At 49.6% G+C, this 18,044-nt stretch overlaps 1 protein-coding gene and 1 long non-coding RNA gene across 4 annotated transcripts in view; one reads left to right on the top strand and one right to left on the bottom strand.

The window, feature by feature from the left end:
• Nucleotides 1-4,308: 4,308 nt before the first annotated feature.
• Nucleotides 4,309-17,298, bottom strand: LOC103662630. The gene is made up of 3 exons (XR_005837039.1): nt 16,290-17,298; nt 7,132-7,445; nt 4,309-5,289 (listed from the first exon to the last, which is right to left on the bottom strand). It is a non-coding gene; the product is annotated as an uncharacterized LOC103662630 (long non-coding RNA).
• The window catches only part of LOC103662628 (leucine-rich repeat flightless-interacting protein 1-like), a gene marked incomplete in the record, with an annotated part of 86,066 nt that continues 73,838 nt past the window's right edge, over nt 5,817-18,044 (top strand). The window contains 3 exon segments of one of the 3 annotated variants that reach the window (XM_040638685.1): nt 5,817-5,827; nt 14,812-14,816; nt 17,777-18,035. In XM_040638685.1, the coding sequence (XP_040494619.1) occupies nt 17,970-18,035 (66 nt within the window). 3 annotated transcript variants of the gene reach the window in all.

Raw genomic sequence — 18,044 nt, 5'->3', positions numbered from 1 at the left:
ACAGTATTTTCAGATAGCATCTGGAAGCGGCAGTCTCTGGCATCCGAAAGGGTCTAAGGATTCTGAACAAAGGCAGCCCCTCCGGTTGGCGTGGCAGCGCTGGCTGTCCCACCAGGAGCTGCTGTCCCAAGTGCCAAGCGACGAGGTTGTGTGGGCTCGCTGGTCAGCTGTGGGCCCCTGCCACAGCCTGCAACACACACATCCTACCAGCACCGCTGGGTAACTTGTAAGCGGCCACGAGGTACAGATCCGAGAGCTGGGAGCTTTTCACACCAGGTAAGGCTCTGAAACACTTAATCCCAGCCTATGGAGACAAACCCAGGCACGACGCATGCTCGCACAATAGCTCGTTTGTCGTCACATGTCAGAAACCCAGGGCAGCACAGGAGAGGGGCTCGCGGGCTTACGGGTGCGGTGGGTCGGACACTTTCCAATGAGAAGTGAACCATCACAGTGACCAAATGTGCGTGGAGTCTTTTATAGTCTGGCAACGACGAAAGAGAGATGTAGTCGGAAGAGCTGGGGGTGCACAGGGAGCGAGGGCTCCTCCGAGGGCCAGGACCTTCTCCGCGGTGCACCAGCTCCGCGCTCCTCCTGCTCCCGGGTCCCGCGGCCCCGGGGGAGAAGCCGGCCAGCGGCTGGGGCTCTAGTCGGTGCCCTCCTAGCTTTGCGTGCCGTGCGCGTGCCTGTGCGCACACGTGTGTCGCTGGTTTTCTTTTGAAATAGCTTCAGCCGCATAAGTAGATTCTGTCACGGTGATGTAACGGACCAGCCGGACAACATATTTCTTAACACTGTTTCACTGTTCAGCAGGTGGGAAAGAAACTCCTTCCCTCACTTTGATATCCGCAGCTTTTACTAAGCGATAGGAGCGATATGGTAGCAAGGCCCCGCGGTTTCTCAAATTCTGTGGATGCACACAGCCGCCCTCTCAGCCTCGGGGACCTTAGTCACTGATGGACATGCATTACAGAGGAAAGGCCAACGCTGTTCATTTCTTGGTGCTTGGTTAGTGACTTTTTAAATACAGTAGACCACAAAATAGAGAGTCTTAAAGATGGAACGTGCGGTTCTTGTGCAAGAGAATTAGGCTTTTGTATTCAATGAAAACTGAATATTTGAAAAATAAAAATTGGGTAAAATAAAAGATTAAAAATTCTTAGGTATCTGGTATCATATTAGTTGTTCAAAATGGAAAGCAGAGAATTTTCTGCACCCCTGAAGTACAAATTTTATCTTGCCCTAAAAAAAAATTGGGGCACCTGCCAGGTGTGGAACACTTGATCTCGGGGTCTTAAGGTCAAGCCCCACATTGGGGGAGGAGTTTACTTGAAAAACAAATTGACTTGAGTTTAATTGTTCTAAATTTGGTTTATAATTCTGATTATCTAGAAGAGTAACATATATTGAAATAAAGTCTTCTAAATATCTAAAAATGGATCATACGTATTTGTAAAATATTTCCCTTAGAAGGTCTAAACAAAGACCTACAGTATTTTCAGTGTGATTCATCTTGTCTTTTCAAGTATTGCTATTCATACCCCACAAAATACTGACTTTCCCTATCTTTACTAAGTCGTTGCAGTGTTTTCCTAGAGCTTGCTGGAATTCTGTTACAATATGGGAGATAGAGGGTTCAAACTTTAGATTACAAATAGACTTATCAATGCATGTATGTTCACTGTACAAGACATAGAACAGTGAGCTTGTTTTTATATTAAATAAAACTCTGCCATGGATTAGGTTGCTAACTGAACCCAGCCGAGGGTTGGGCCCTCCTTTATTATAAATGCTTAAATTTTTGTAAGTTGCTTTAGTAAAAAGAAAGAAAGAAAGAAAGAAAGAAAGAAAGAAAGAAAGAAAGAAAGAAAGAGAAAGAAGGGGAGGAAGGAAGGAAGGAAGGAAGGAAGGAAGGAAGGAAGGAAGGAAGAAAGAAAAAGAAAGAGGGAAAGAAAGAAGGAAAGAAAGAAAGAAACTTGGAGATTCACTCTGTAAGGCTGGAAGTCACCACCAGGAGGCAGAGCAGACGCACCTGTCACTGGTCGGAGAGCTGAGCTGGACAGTGTGGGCGTGACCCGTGGCCGGGTGCCACATCCAGGAGAGCAGGACAGACATCTAGAAGGCGTTTGGGCTTCACCCCATTCTCCAAGGGAAGGCCGTCAGAGGTTTCACAGGAGGGCTTAGCTTCTCCCCGAGCCAGGGTGCTCACTTCTCACTTCCTCAGAAGGCCGAAGCCATGTTTCCGTCGGCATTCCCCAAGCCTGGCACCCTGTGGGCACATTTCTGTTCAATGTCATGGCACTTATCACAATTATAATTAATTACTTGTGCAATTATTTAACACCTGTCTTCTCCCTGGGAGTTGCGATTGTCTGTTGTCATTGTTAATCCACAGTCAGCTGGTACCTGACATGTGTTGGGTCCTCGATCTGTGTTTGTTGATTGAATGAATAAGTGAATGAGGGGATGTATGGGATGGTCCCGGCAGCAATGTTGGGGGGGCTGTTTGCATAACTAGAATCACTCTGAGGAGCCCCTCTGAGGCCTGACTAGCACGAGGCGGTGGCTGTGGGAGGCACCACAGTGGTGCGGAAGCTGGCTGGCTAGGGAACTCAAGTGGGACGCAAGGGGAGCATGGCCTTTGAGAAGAGGGCCAACAGCGGGCGTGTGTGGGTGTTGGGGGCGTCAAGGCTCTGTGCGTGCACCCTGCAAGTGCTGTCTCCTTGAGCCCCTGCAACAGCCCTGTAAGGTCGGTGCCATTATTGCCACTCCTTTACAAATGGGGGAACTGAGGCACGGAGATGTTAGATAACGCTTTCTTAGGGGACGCTGGTTGGTTGTCCCCCCACAGGAGAGGGAATGCAGGAGAAAGAGTCTCGGAGACAACAGGAGTTCTGCTTTGGACGTGTCGAGTTTGAGATGCCTTTGGGACAGGCAAGGGGCAGGTGGACTGAAGCTTGGAGAAGTCAGGAGTAGAAATACTGATCTGGTGCTCAGGTCATCGAGGTCATGGTCAACATGGTGGGGCCAGGGGATCCCAGGGAGCAAGAGGCATACAGGTAAGGCTCTGAAGACCACCCAGGAATCCGAAAATACCCACCTCCACCCTGAGTATAGGGCTAGGACGTAAGTGCGTTTGTGTGTTCTCTTTACTTTCTGTGGCATTCAGAAATAGGTAATTAGTCAATGAAATGCAAAGATTACTATTCACTACTTGCAGGAGTGGTTGATAGTGTCAGTGAAATGAGAGGTATGCACAAAGGCATGAATTTGCATACTTATTATTTTCTCTTTCAAAGCATAAAAGAGATCTGGTATCAATGATCAAGTGTGTGATTTAAAAAATATATTTATTTATCCATTTCAGAGAGAGATGCAGCATGAGTGGGAGGAGCAGAGGGAGACAGGGAGAGAATCTCAAGCCAACTCCTCACTGAGCCTGGGAGCCCCCTGCGGGTTTCGATCCCACAACCATGAGATCGGATGCTCAGCAGACTGAGCCACCGGGGGCCCCAAGTGTGTGATTTTTAAAATCAAAATTAAACAAGACAAAAAACTGTATTTGACCTCTTAAAAGACCCAGAAAGATTCTTAACCTTGGGTCCACGAATCCCCGAAGGGGCCTTAGGTTAGATCTCAAGAGATCCCTGAAATTTCATGGGAAAAAAGAACAGCGTTACCTCCAATTTGAATATAGGCCAAACACTTCGGTCCTATTCGAAGTGTATGCGACTTGGCCACCAGTAGAAACTCTGGGTGTTTGGGTGGCACGTCTCAGTGGTTGCAGGCAGCTGGGGAAAGTGCACACAGTGTGTCGACACGGTGGCAGGTAGGAACTCTTGTCACTGAATGCATTAATACGGGAGCCGGCCGTGCAGGCTGTTAAGCTCCAGCCCCCCCTTCCTCCCCCTGCTGAGAGGCTGGGGCTGGGGCTCCTCCAGCAGGGCAGGCAGCACAAAGAACCACTCCTCCCTGCCTGCTTCCTGTTTCTCTGTGTGTCTCCTGGCAACTGCCACAGGGTTCCGTTCTGCTTCCAGTGTTTGACCCACTCTCAGAAACCCCCGTCCTCGTCGTCAGGGAGCCCTTTCAGATTCTAAAACACCCTGCTCAGAGCTCTGGGTACCCCCGGCCTTTGGAGCCCGGTAACCCAGCCCCGGCTGTCCCCAAGATCATTGCCTCCTGGTGACCTGAGCCCCTTTACTTTCTCAGGCATCCGGCACCTGCTCAGTGGGTCCCCTGTTTGTAACACTTCTGTTACCAGGACTGGTGTAGACTTCCTGATTGAACTCTAGTTGACACACTGTAGCACGATTTAAAAATACATTTTAATACCATATTTCAGAATAATCTGTTTACTTTGTAACCCAGTATACTTTGCTTTAAGCATTTAAAAATATTATTCCGAGACTGGCCATAGGTCCTCGCCAGCGTGTGGGAGGTGCGCGTGATACAAAGCAGGGACGAAGTAGAGGTGGTCGCCCACGTCGTTCATTACAGTTGCTGTCATTAGGCTTAAAAGCCTCTAGGAACACAAAACATAAAGGTTTTTCTTTCCGTTCTTCCTTCCTTTCGTTTCCCATAAAGTTATGGAAGAAAGTGAACTTTGTGTTTTTCCTCCCTTTAATAGCAGTAGCTGCTTATCCAAACCCCACGTCTGCCGAGCAGCATTTCTAGCGCGGAGGAGCGGCGTCGGGTCTGTTCACATTGCTTTTTGCAGCCGTCACCACCGTCCGTCCCCGGAACGTTTTCACCTTCCCAAACTGAAACTCTGTCCCAATGAAACGGTTCCCTGTCTCCTTCCCTGAGCTCCTGGAACCCACCATTGGTCTTTCTGTTTCTATGAATCTGATTAAGATAAATTTCTACTATTCCCGGTTGCTGTCCTGTGGTAAGATGGCTAAAATGTTTGCTTAAAGCAAACAGTATTTGCCTGATGCCTGCCTTTCTTTTTTTTTTTTTTTTAGTTAAATTAGCTGTAGTCTGCATAGAATGCCATCCTGCCAGTCCTAATTGTTTATTTTGCTGATAGTATCTGAAAATTCATGTAGAGTCACGATGATTTAGACCTTTCAACTTCCATGAACTGCAGCTGTAAAGAGGGCATGGCAGGGAGATGGCTTTAAAACACGTGCACTGGTCACATACTTGGAAGATTTCTTCCACACAGATTTCCAGATCTTTCGTGTGGCCAATTTCACATGGAGTGGAGGCACTAGGAACTCACACCATATAACTTCTGTTTTCTGGGGAGAACTCCACACTGACGTTCCTCTTCCTCCTTTTGTGACACTGCATAAACAGAGTAAACGGAGTTTTTTTCAGCACTATTTTTTAAATTTTGCTAAATACACATAACAAAGTTTAGCATCTTCACTGTTTTAAAGTGCACTCGCACTGTTGGGCACTCACACTGTTGCACTCATCACCACTATCCATTTCCAGAACTTTCTCACCTCCCCCGAACTAAAACTCTGTCCCCGTGACACACAGACTCCCCGTCGTCCTCCCCCTGGCACCCACCCCTCTGCTTCCTGTCTCCGTGAGTTTCACAATTCTGGGGCTCTCGTATATGCAGACTCAGACGGTATTTCTCCTTCTGTTTCTGGCTTCCTTCACTTTGCCTAATGTCTTCAAGTCTCATCCACATGGTAGCAGGTGTGGGAATCTCCCTCCTTTTTAAGGCCCGATAATATTCCATCATGTGGATGGACCACTTATCTGCTGATGGGCACTCAGGGTTGCTTCCACTTATGGGAATAAATTGGTTTTTGTATTTAATACAAATTAATTAGGAATTTTGAAGTGGATTAACATAAAGAGAACATGGGTCCTAAGGTCTCCTTTTATCATTACATTATCTGATACTTTAATGCTGCCAACGTGAAACATTTATTAGCACAGGCTCCCTGGAAATGCTCCCCTGTGGCCACCAGGAGACAGGCCTTGGAGTTGGGCCACCCCTCTCCGGCCTTTTCTTCCAGACTTCGGTTCTTCGCTGCCTACTCGCCTTTGCCTTCTTCCAGAGGTAAAGATCGTTCTATTATGTTTCAGTCTAAATGTAGGACATACATTTTAGATAATCATAGAATATTAGGACTGAAATCTCTGAATATTGCCATCTTTTTAATATTCTTAGCTGCAGATAATTTCTTCTTTTTCAAGGACCTATACCTACCGTAGGAGAGCCTCTTTACCCAAAAAGAGAAGTTCATGAGCTTCTCTTGCCTAATACTTTGGAGACACAGTCATATCGCCTTATCTGGCCTGTGAAGTTCAAGTCAAGCGTCGAGATCAGAATCGCAACTAGGAAGTGACCAGGTGCCTCAGAGAAATTAACGCTGGCAAAGTTCAGGCCTCTTGTTCTAGGAAGGAACACGATCACTCCTGCGAGAGGCCCCTGACGTCGAATTCCAGTTAACATTGCGATTCTAAGGGTTGAGCCCGAACCAGCGGGTACGTTCAGGCTGTGCGTTCTGAGCTGGAGACGGGCAGGCAGAGCCATGCTGGGCAGGGCAGGAAGGCACGTAGGGAGGGGCGCTTGGTCTGGGACAAAAGTTAACTCCCACTTGGTAAAGGGTGAGACTGGATGCACAAGATTTAGATTGCATGCCGCTGGATTACTTTGTAACATTGTGCCTTATAGAGACCAAGAATCTGCCCCGCATTTACAGTTGGCATTTTATTTACTTAAATATTGATTACGAACAATTACTCATTGAGGCTTATAGGCCATATGAAGTAGGTAACATCATTACTCCTGTTTTACAGATGAGGACACTGAGGCCTAGAGAAGGGTGCATCACTGGCCCGAGGCCGGCAGCGAGTTTAGACAGCGAGTTTAGGCAGACGCGAAGCTTCCCGCCCAGGCAGGGCTGGCCCTGCAGACCTAGCCCGGTGTGTTCCTCCGCGGGGCCTCACCCTGCAGAAAATGGTTGTATTCGAACACCAACAATAATAATTAACTTTCCACCTGCTTCAGTGCCAGTCCTTGTCCAAGTTGCTTTGCTCTGTGCATCTTTTATTGTCAAAATTAGATTCTAGCCTTTAGCCAAGAGCGTCTTGTTCTGAGACTTGTCATTTGCTCTTTTTCGGGTCCCTGGGCAGGTGACCGACAACAGATTCTCTGCTTACCTTATTGGCAACTTTAATGCTATTTAAATTCTAGCAAGCTCTGAGTCCTGCCCTGGTGATTACAGCCCGAGCACTAAGTCACGAAGCTGCTGCGTCCTTACTGTTTTGCCAAGTGTGGAGGACCCATGTTAGGATGAGACCGGTAGACCAGGGCCACTGGACTGTTACTATGACGGCCATTCTGATGTGCAGACAGGACAAAGACATCCGCAGTGCGGCTCGGAAGAGGAGGCAGAATGTGCAACCACTTGCAGATTATGGGTATGCCCGATGCAAAGAATCAGTCTAAAGCTGGGAGCTCAGTTTGCAATCGTCTGTAATGACATTAAAAAAAAACAAAAAACAAAAAAACCATAGGGGACACCCGGGTGACTCAGTTGGTTAAGCAGCTGCCTTTGGCTCAGGTCATAATCTCAGGGTCCTGGGATCCAGCCCCACGTCAAGCTCCCTCTGCCTGCCACTCACCCTGCTTGTGCTTTCTCTCTCTCTTTCTCTGTCAAATAAATAAATAAAATCTAAAAACAAAAAAACAAAAAAAAGAGACCATAGCACAGCCATATCCCACAATTATATATATAATATATAGATATATATGTATATATATATATCTATATATTTTACTTAAGGCAAAAAGGTAAGATCCTATTCAAGGTAGTATTTAGGACTAAAGAAATATGCAGGACCTATATGAAGAAAACTATTACAATATACTGAAGGACACATCAGATTTTAAAATGGAGAGTGACATGCCTTGTTTCTGAATAAGAAAACCCAATGTTGTAAAGATGTGAATCCATCCCCAAATAATTTATAAATGTAATGTGATTCAAATAAAATTCTAGTTTAGGGGACAAGACTGGTTTTATGTTTGACAAGTGGACTTGAACGTTAATCTAAAGGAGTAAATAGTGAGACCATCAAGGAATTTTTGGAAAAGAATAATAAGGACAATTTTTAACTTGTTTTGTAACCTACAGGTTCTTTGTTCAAACAAAATCCTACCTCCCTATTCAAATACTTTCCGTGGGTCCTTTACTGCTTCCTGAATAAAGTTCAAGCTCCTTAACCTATTACAAAAAGAGAACATTCTAACAATATCTAAAGGTACTCTGAAAAGCAATAAAATGCCCACGATTCCATCGCTTGAACAGAGCGGCTGTGTTGTTTATTCTGTGTTTCCTTCCAGTCTTTGTCTATGTGCGTCCATTCTTACCTCGTCATGGTCATAATACACTTGTCTAAGGACCGAGAACGGCAAAAGCCTGGCTTCGGGAAGAGCAGTAAGGCAATGCCAAAACCCTGGGCTTGAAGGGGGGCAGCTTCCTCACAGAGGGCTGAGCTCCCTGAGTGCTCCGAAAATGCTGATTAAAGCTTTAACCCTAATCCAAGCTAACGAAGTGACCGAGACTGCCTACGGCTTCTCTAAACCTGTACGTGAACTGCAATTCCCCAGTCCCTTATCTTGCAGGAAAAATCTCTGTGTGCTTTGGAAAAACAGACAGAATGTGCTGCAAACTCTTCATGCCAGCCTGGCGTCCCACAGTGACCTGCCGTCCTATATGGTGGCTGTGTCCCTCCCATTTTACATAGGACACTGCAAGGGGTCATGGGAGTCCCCAAAACTACAAACTAATGAACGACAGAGCAGGGATTCCAGCCAGATTCCCACCCGCCCCCCCACCCCAACCTCTGCTTTGGAGTTTTGAGGGCTTTCTGCAGGAATCACTGGGCCTCCAGGTCAGCTGTGCAGGCTGCGGGCACTCTCCGCAGCCCCAACTCCTTGGTGCTCACCCACCCAGATGGGCCGAGAAGCAAAACTCCATTCTTTGCACTCACCCACCCAGATGGGCCGAGAAGCAAAACTCCGTTCTTTGACCTTCTTGCTTGCAAGGCTCTTACTTCCAGTTTACTCCCACCATCACCCCCTTGGCCTTGCCCTTGGCATTGACCTTGGCGTGACCATACCACGTCTGAAATCTCAGCTTCCGACTTCCCACCCCGTGGCCCCCACCTCCTGTCTCTCAGTGCCTGGTGCTAGCTTTCTTCCTGCTACAACCGAACTAGACTTGCTTTTGAGTTCTCACTTAAAGAAAAAAGAGGACCACAGATATTAGGCGGTAGGTTGAAATAGTTCTTCTCGACCATGATTTCTGTGCATGGGTAACTGGCGGACTATTGGAGCATGACTTCTCTGCATAAGTTGATAAGCCAATGTTCTAGTACAGCGTTCGATGAAATCACAAGCTCCTCTCTAGACCAGGGCTTCTCCTCTGGGGGCATTTTGCCTCCCAGGGGACATTTGCAATATCCGGAGACATTCTGGGTTGTCACAAGTAGGGTGGAGAGGCCGAGGACACTGCTAAACATCCGTGACAGATGCCACAGCAAAGAATGATTTGGCCCAAAATGTCCACAGTGTCGAAGTTAAGAAACCCTGCTCTCTATTTATGTTAGAGTTTCCTCCTAAAGTCTAATCCCACATTGGATACCGGATGCCTCCACGGAAGTGGGGATAAGAGGAGGGTGCTTCCATATGATCTAAGTAGCTAAAACCAAACCTCCTGGTCAGAAGAAGCATCTGAAAGCCTCCAGTGGGCTCAGAGAACCACGCCCTCCCCACGTTCAAAGGCGGGTCGAAGCCGCCCCACAATATGTTGGGTATAAAGGTGCCTTTAATTGACCTCTTTGCTGGTACTCGGAGATGACGTGGTCAGGAGTGGCTATTTGATCTCCAGTTATTCCAGAATTTCCACTCTTGTGCCAAACATGCCTGTCCAGACTGCTGTTCTTTGCTCTTCCTCAAACTTCCCTTGAACTTCATCTAAAATACTCATTTTTCAAAGGTAAGACTTCTTGATTCTATGTTAAAGTCTCCTGTAGAGATACACAGTTCATACGAATTGATGATAAAGAAGTTGCTGATAATCTGGTACTTTTCTGGAGTCTGACAGTTGATGACTTATCTTGGCCCTGTACTTCAGGGCCTCGGGTGCAGAGGGGAATACCCTGATATGAGGGTGTGGGCATGTGTTTCTAATACTGTGCCCAAGTGTGTTAGCTGGTCTTATTTTCCTTAGAGACATGATTTTAGTGATACTGTTTTAGAAATTTCTATACTTTGGGGTGGAAGGTGGCTCACTTCTGATGTTCTCATCTGTCCTTAAGTTGGGTTATCTTTAAGTCAAAGGGCTTATTAGCAAGAGTGCCTGATTTTTAAACCTTTGAATTCATCTCACCTGCCCTTAAATTTCCCTGTTTGCTGTGGGGACCATTTAAATTCACATCATAAAGTCCTGTGTTCCCCACACTTCTGTGAATGACATTCGTCAATCATATCTGTAGCCTGATTGATTTCTGAAGGGTAAAGATTTGTTCTGTGTCTCTGATTATAAGGAACGTTCTATCTTTTCTAGAACGTTAAACTCATAGGCAGGAGGACTAAGGCCCAAGCCAAATAAACGAGTGAGAATGTAGAAAACATATTGTTTCCATTTATTTACTCACCATATTCTGTTCCTAATTATATATTGAAGCATTTGGTTTATTTCTTCTCAGTGGGGTGTTCTATTAGCTAGCGAACACAGTTCTCTGGAGTAAAGTTTATTTTTCCATGTCACTCTTTATACTGAGCAAAAACATTTTAAGTTGACTAGTCCGAGAACATATATAGATGTATCTTTTTCTTTACTTTGGAGTTAACTTAGGGGGATTTTGCACACTTTATTCCTATATGGCTGAGAAATACATAATGGATTTTAGTTGTTTTATTTTCAGTATTTTTAGAGAATCATCAGTTGATATTCGTGGTGTGTTCTGTTCACGAAAAGCACAGCTGGTACTTATTGCAGGTGGATGTGGCTGTCTCCTTGGCTATGATATATGGGAGACATCTCTGTACTCTCTCAGGTCCTTGGTCTGGCCTCAGATCACCAGTGCTGAGGGATGGCATGGAAAAATGGATACATTTTTTCCCCAGGATTGCTATAGACTTGGACACTTTTGGAGATGAACTTAATTCCAGAGTACAATAAATGAGAAATTATGTTAAGTGTGGATCAGATTTTACCCTGTAACAGCATTGTTGGGCTTTCTAGAGTCCCGTGGAAGGGCTCTGCGCTGGGGAGCTGGAAATAGCATCACCCCGGCAGGGCCCCAGGCAGCTCCGTGGCAGGCCCATCCTTCTCTGTTCCTCCTGCCCTTCCTCCTCCCTCAGCTCCGTGGTCCAGGGTCCTTGTTATCTGTCCTCTCCTGACCGCGTGATTTTCTCACCTCCATTCAGCTCAGAATCAGGGCCAAATCCCCAAGTCCATACACGCCCCACCCTCACCCTTTGGGCACCAGAGTCTCTCAGACCCGTCCCCACCTCTACCCCAATTTCCCCCACTCTCCTTTGGCTCCCGCCTTTCAGCCTCCAAAATCTCTCCCATCCTTAAAAAGAGACAGACAAAGAACATGTCCCCCTATCCAGACCCTCCCTCTGATCCCTCCTTCCTCCCAGGCTGCGAGCTGCCATTTCTTTCACATGCCCAAACGGCTGAAAATGTTTAATTGTAGAATTTTAACAACAGCATGCAATAACCAATGTTTTTCTAGTTGCAAATTAAAGGCTTCCTCGACCCTGTTCTCTTCCCTCCGTCTACCTTATGTAACACGGATGTTCACGGCAGCCTTCTGGGGTAGCTCGTGAACAGTGGCTTTCTGGAGACTCCTCTTTGTCCGCTTCTCTGACCACCCCTTGTCTGTCTTGGCTTGTTGCTGACACACGTCTCACTCCCTACATGTAGGAACCCCATGGTTCCTCCCCTCACCTCTTCCCTCCTCTGTGCACACTCCGTGGTCCTCAGCACATTCGCCCAGTTTGCACGTCCGGCGGTGCTGCCGGGCTGCCGGACACTTCCCAGGGCTTTCTGCCACCACTTCCTGTGCAGTCCAACCGAAACTCAAACTCGCCACCTTCCTTAGAAATCCAAGTGGTTTGAAAGAAGTCTGGTGAATTGCTGAGTAGTAGGTAGTTATTGGAAAAAAAAAAATTCCTGGGGTGCCCAGGTGGCTCAGTCGGTTAAATCATCTGCCTTTGGCTTCAGTCATGATCTCGGGGTCCTGGGATCGGCTCCCTGCTCAGTGGGGAGTCTGCTGATCCCGCTCCCTCTGCCCCCCCCCCGCCTTGTGCTCGCTCACTCACTCTCGCTCTATCTCAAATACATAAATAAAATCCTTAAAGAAAAAAAAAAGATCAGTGAGAGTTAATGATAACCTGCCAAAGTCCTTCATTTTATCAGGAGAATCATCCATGCACCCATCCATCATTTACGAAGTGCCTCCCCTCCCCCCCCAGGTGTTCCAAGGTGAAAACACCCTCCCATTCTGGAAGGGCCCACTCCTAGTGGAGGGGGAGGGGGAGTGCCAGGTCATAGGCAGCTGAGAGCATGAAGGATGTGGTTGTATGACACCCAGCACAGGTGAGTGCCCCGTAAGCAGGAGCTGTATGTATGTATTAGAGAGAAAGAGAGAGAAAGCGTGCGAGTAGGTAGGGGGAGGCGCAGAGGGAGAGGGAGAGAGAATCCCAAGCTGATTCCATGCCCAGCACGGAGCCTGACACGGGGCTCCATCTCACTACCCTGAGATCATGACCTGAGATGAAACCAAGAATCAGATGCTTAACCACCTGAGCCCCCAGGCGCCCCAGCAGGAGCTGTTTTTGTGCTGGAACGTAGCTCAGTCTTCTTTTCAGCTACTCTTGATCTGAATGCTTCCGTCCACTGGAGACAGCCCGGATTCCGGCCCACAAGCCATGTTCACTGCCGCATGGGGTGCAGCTTTCTCGGCAGACGCCGGGCAGGGTCCGGCCCTCCTTTAGCTGCCCCCTACAATGCACTAAGTCTTTCTGGGAGAGCTGGCCGGCACATCGATCTGGGTGTGTACATGGCTTTGTCAGCACCCCTGGAGGGGAAGGTGGTGTTACTGGTACAGGCTAAAGCCGGGGACAACTGAGGACATTCACCTCGCCTGTCTGTTGACTGTCTATTCCCAGTGAGGACCCCGGGGTGGTGGCTGGGGGGGGCACTCTGCCTTGTGCTGTGCATGGGACGCTAAGGGCTCGGACTTTTAGGGGGACTTGGGTTAGTGAGGCCAGCCTCACTCTTCCAGCGCAGGTCTGCGGACAAATTACACAACCTCTGTGGGCCTCAGTGTGTGTATAAAAGTGCTTCGTAAATGGAAAGGTCCAGGGAATCATCACATGAACCAGCTGTTTAATACGAGGCGTTCTGTGATATTAGTCAAAAGCATCCATATAAAGTAAAAAAAAAAAAAGCTCATTGTTTGTAGATGTATTTAGAGCTGTTTATTTTGTTGTAATCAATATGAATAGTAATTCATGTTCACAAAAAACAGCAGTTATGGGTGTGACTTAGAAAAATGGTTTCATGTCAGTCATCTGACTAAAGGGGAGGCTGAGAGCGCGTCCCCCGCCCCCACCGTCTGCTGTCTGCTCTGTGCCAGGATCCCAGGAAGGGCTTGTCACCAAACCGCAGGAGGAGGCGAAGCTCGTGAATCGAGCAACAGGCCAACACCATGGAGACGAGTAAACCAAGCTCGGGTGTGGCCACGTTGGTTAAATGTTCTGGCATTTGCTGGTTAGCTATGATTCTGATGTTCCCAGAACAAAGTGAGACAGCTCTATTTACCTTTGGTTCTTTTCTCAGGGGTTCCTTAAGAAGTTAAGTCCCTGCATATAATCTTACTGGTACATCAGAGAACTGCTTTTTGAGATGTTGGACATTTAACTTTTGTCGAGAGGGCACAAAGCCTCCCAAGCTTGGCGGCTTCTAGGAATGCCTAGCTTTCACAGAACCCACAGCACCTCCTCCTTGCAGAGCTCCGGGCCTGCAGGGCTGCAGGTCTGTAACCGCCGGGCAGCTGGGAAGGGGCCAGAAACTTGCAGTCGACCTGTTACAGGGGGCACCCTGACCACCAGAGGGTGGAACTGGGAAATTGAACCAGTGTCCTTAACCTCAGAGGTCCTCATGTAAGGACCCTGGAGGAGCACTGGCCCGGCTAGGCGGAGGGCCGCTCCTCCTGAGCACCCCCACCCCATGCCACTCAGCCCTCCCGAAGACACCCTGGGTTTCTCCTGCTAACCTTCCTGAGGATGGAAACCTGGGGCTTCCTAAATGCTCCTTCTCACCTGGCACTCTCAGGCGGTTTTAATTCTGTCTTCTTCAAGGGAAAGGGTGTCTGTTACGGTGCCAAGCTGCCTTTCACGCTGTGAGCACCGGGAAAATGGGTCTTGGAGTGTGCCCCATTTTACAGAACGTCTCTTTTCACAGCCACGCCCCTGTCTTTGACGTCTTTGTGCACTTTCCAAAAACAAGTTTGTAGGTTCCAGTCACTCATTAATCATCCTCACAAGTGGCCTTGCTATGAGTTAAAAAAAAAAAAAAGTTCCGTTTGGGAAGGGAGCTTCAATGAGGGGTCCTTTTCATTAGAGACCTACTTATAATCAAAATTAACAGAAGGCAGCTAGATAGACCCTTTACGGACCCCGGGATCTACATAATAATACCAAGACGCAGGATTCAGGGCTCTACTTACAACACAGACTTCGACACTTGCCCATGGCTGGGAATGGTTTTGAGGCTTGGCCATCTCCTAGGGCCAGCTGGACTGAGACACACTCAGGGGAGGTAGTGTCCCATCTGGAAGGGTGTTGGAGAAGCAGGTTTCTCTAATGTGCTACCACTTAGTGAAATAAGAAATCTCCTGGGCACAGACTATTATTATTCTATTATTCTGTTGCTGGTATCATTAGTTTGTTCCTAGGACTAAAAGTAGTCAGCTGGTTGCTTCTTACTCCCTGACAGTGTCCTGCCACCCACAGCTTCTGCAACCAGCCCTTCCCGAAGTTTCTCTGGTCATCCCATTTCTCGGCCGTTTGAACCCGTTGTTGCCTCACTTCCTTCCTGCTGTGGAGGGGGACAGGAAGGCCTGGCCGCCTTGGATGGGGACTCTGGCGACCAAGGAAAGAGAGTGGCTGACCAGCAGTGTTGGTTTGCATTTCCAACAGGCCCACAAGGCTGCTCAGTGGGGTTTGCACGTGGGTGCCCTTGGTCCTCCCCTACACCAGGGGCGCTACGCCGGGGTACTCTCCTTATCATTGGCATGTTTCAGATGAAGCTTGAGACACAGGGCTAAGCAACTTGCTCTAGATCCCACGATGAGTGGCAGAGCCAGGAATTGAACCAGGTGCTTTTTTCATTTTTTAAGATTTTTGTTTATTGGGACACCTGGGTGGTTCAGACAGTTGAGCTTCTATCTTCGGCTCAGGTCATGATCCCAGGGTCCTGGGATCGGGTCCCACATTGGGCTCCCTGCTCAGTGGGAATCTGCTTCTCCCTCTGCCTGCTGCTCCCCCTGATTGTTCTCTCTCTGTTAAATAAAGAAAATCCTAAAAAAAAAAAAATTTATTTATTTGAGGCTGGAGGGTGGGGTGGGGGGAAGCAGAAGGAGAGGGACAAGCAGACTCTCTGCTGAGTGCAGAGCCCACTGTGGACTAGATCCCAGAACCCTGAGATCAGGATCTAAGCTGAAATCAAGAGTCAGATGCTTAACTGACTGAGCCACCCAGGCGCGGCCGAACCAGGTACTTTAACTCCAGAGCCCATTTAACCCGTTCCCTGCATGGTTTCGTGGAGGTGGTACCTAGAGACTGGATGTCGGCCTGGGGGCTGGGGAGAATGCGGATGTATTCTAGCAGATGAAGCAGGTTCCCTGTGCCCTGCTCTGGGAGGTGTGGTCACAGGGTTCAGGATGGCGAGTAGCTCTCGGATTCGTCTATCTAGATTGGAATATTCAAACTGAAGTCTCAAAGAAGGCCGTTTTATTAATTGTCTATCATTCTTACCCGTGAAGTTACTACTAAAATGAAAATTGCTTTCCATGATAAATTCTGTAAGTTCTGTACTTGTTTATGCAGAAGAGTTTAAAATTGTTTTCCCCAGTGAATTTAACTTTCAAGAAGAATTGAAATACACTAACATATTTTAAAAGAGGTACAGCAAGAGTATTAAAATGTAGGCATTTCAATCTCTTTGAAAGTTAATTTGGCAAACCTGACGATGCTATCCATCAACGCCTGCAAAGCTTGGCGCTGTGTTTACCTTGATCAAAGTTGAAGCCTGGTGCGTTTCTCCCTCAGCGGTCACTGCAGACATCTAGTAGGCCTCTCTTTTCTGTGGCCCCTACCCTCTCCTAAGTCAGGTCCTCGGGTACCTCCTCTGCCCGCCCATCCTCCGAGTTAACCCCTTCCTTTACGAGCCCCTTCCAGGTCGGGGCGCCGGTCCACAGTTCGAAGGTCAGCGCGCACAGGCCCTGCGCTACCGTGCTGGCGGGAATTGGATTAGGGTGGCAGAGTGGGAAACTGGGGTACTGTAACATCGAGATGTGAATATGTGGTCTCACAAGACTTTCTGGAGCCGCCTTTGCAGAGAATTAGGCCAAGCGATTCTGTTGAAAGTTCCGGTTTTGAGGCGGGGAGGTGGTCTTTCTGAGAAGGAGCTTCTGGGCGGAGGGCAACGTCGAAGTAGGAGAGAAGGAGGGCGCGCAGTCAGGTTCCAGACACCGCGGACACAGGGCCTGGCCAGGCCAGGTTAGGGTTCCGATAAAAATCTGCCCCAGACTGGCGAGGTCAGGAAACGTGGCGTTGCACTGCCCCTTGGACTTTTAAAGGAGCAACGCGTGTCTTGCGGCTGGAAGAGGCGCGCGCTGAAGGCCGGTGCCCGTCCCGTCGCGGGGACGACTCCTCTCCTCTCGGCTCGGCCCCTGTCTCGCACGGTCCTCCCGGCCGGGCCCTGGACGCTGCAGCCCCCCGGATCCACGCCGAACCGCTGGCACCCCCGATCTTTGCTTTGCCGGCTTGCTGAGCGGGAGGCGGGCGCCGGCGGCGCGGTTTTGTGGTTCTGGAAGCCGGCCCTCCTCGGGGTGACGCGTTAACGGGGTACCCCCGCCGGCAGGTGCTGCTGTGCTCGGGCGGAGGTTGCGGCAACGCAGACGCTCAGTTTGGGATGAGTTCCGGGGACGTCGCCGGGCGGGAGCCTCGCGGAGCTGGGCACCGACAGCGCCGGGGGCGGGGGCGGGGTCAGGGCGGCAGTCCGCCCCGCCCCCGCCCTGGAGGACCCCGCCCCGCGCTGGCTCCTCCCCAGAGGAACCCTCCCCAGCACAGACCCGCACAGGCCCCTCCCCAAGCAGACCCCTGCCCCGCGTGGGCTCCTCCGGCGAGCCCCACTTCCCACGGCCCCTCAACTTGCCCTCCTCCGGCTTTGGGCGCGCAGCCGGGGCGGGGTCGTGGGCGGGGCCGGCTGGGGGGGGGTCCCTTTTTTTTATTTTTAGTCCCCCCCCACCACCACCTCTGCCTTTCCGGTGTCCGCCGGAGGGGGTTGGGCGGTGATTGATAACCGCGCAGCTGGGGCACGGGGCGGGTAGGACGGGGTGCACCGGGTGGACGGGATTGGGGGAGAGAGAGGGGGTGGGGGAGGACCCTCGGGGGCGGAACGCTCAGGAGGCGGCCCTGGCTCCTCGGCCCCCGGGTGACCCCGCCCCCGGCCCGGCCAGACCCGGCCACCTGCGCCCCGCCCCGGCCGCGCCCGAGCCCGGGAAAGGCGGAGGCGCGCCTCTGCTTTGGGAAGGGCGAGTTCCCGTTGCGACGCGGTCGGTCTCTGGGAACAGTAATCCCGCCACTCTGGGGATGCGGCTGCGCTGAGAGCCTGCCCGCCCGCGGATCCGAGGAGTTTACCGAGTATCTTTCCCGGTTGTTCGAGGAGGCGGACTTCTAGCTGGCCAGGATGACCAACCCTGCGGCCACGCAGAACAAGGAAATAGACTGTCTGAGCCCAGAAGCTCAGAGACTGGTAAGAGGA

The sequence above is a fragment of the Ursus maritimus genome, unplaced genomic scaffold, assembly GCF_017311325.1.
Source record: "Ursus maritimus isolate PB19 unplaced genomic scaffold, ASM1731132v1 scaffold_1, whole genome shotgun sequence".
In the NCBI taxonomy this organism is placed as follows: domain Eukaryota; kingdom Metazoa; phylum Chordata; class Mammalia; order Carnivora; family Ursidae; genus Ursus; species Ursus maritimus.
The sequence above is the reverse complement of the archived record's forward strand: the minus strand, read 5'-3'. Positions and strand labels throughout refer to the sequence as shown.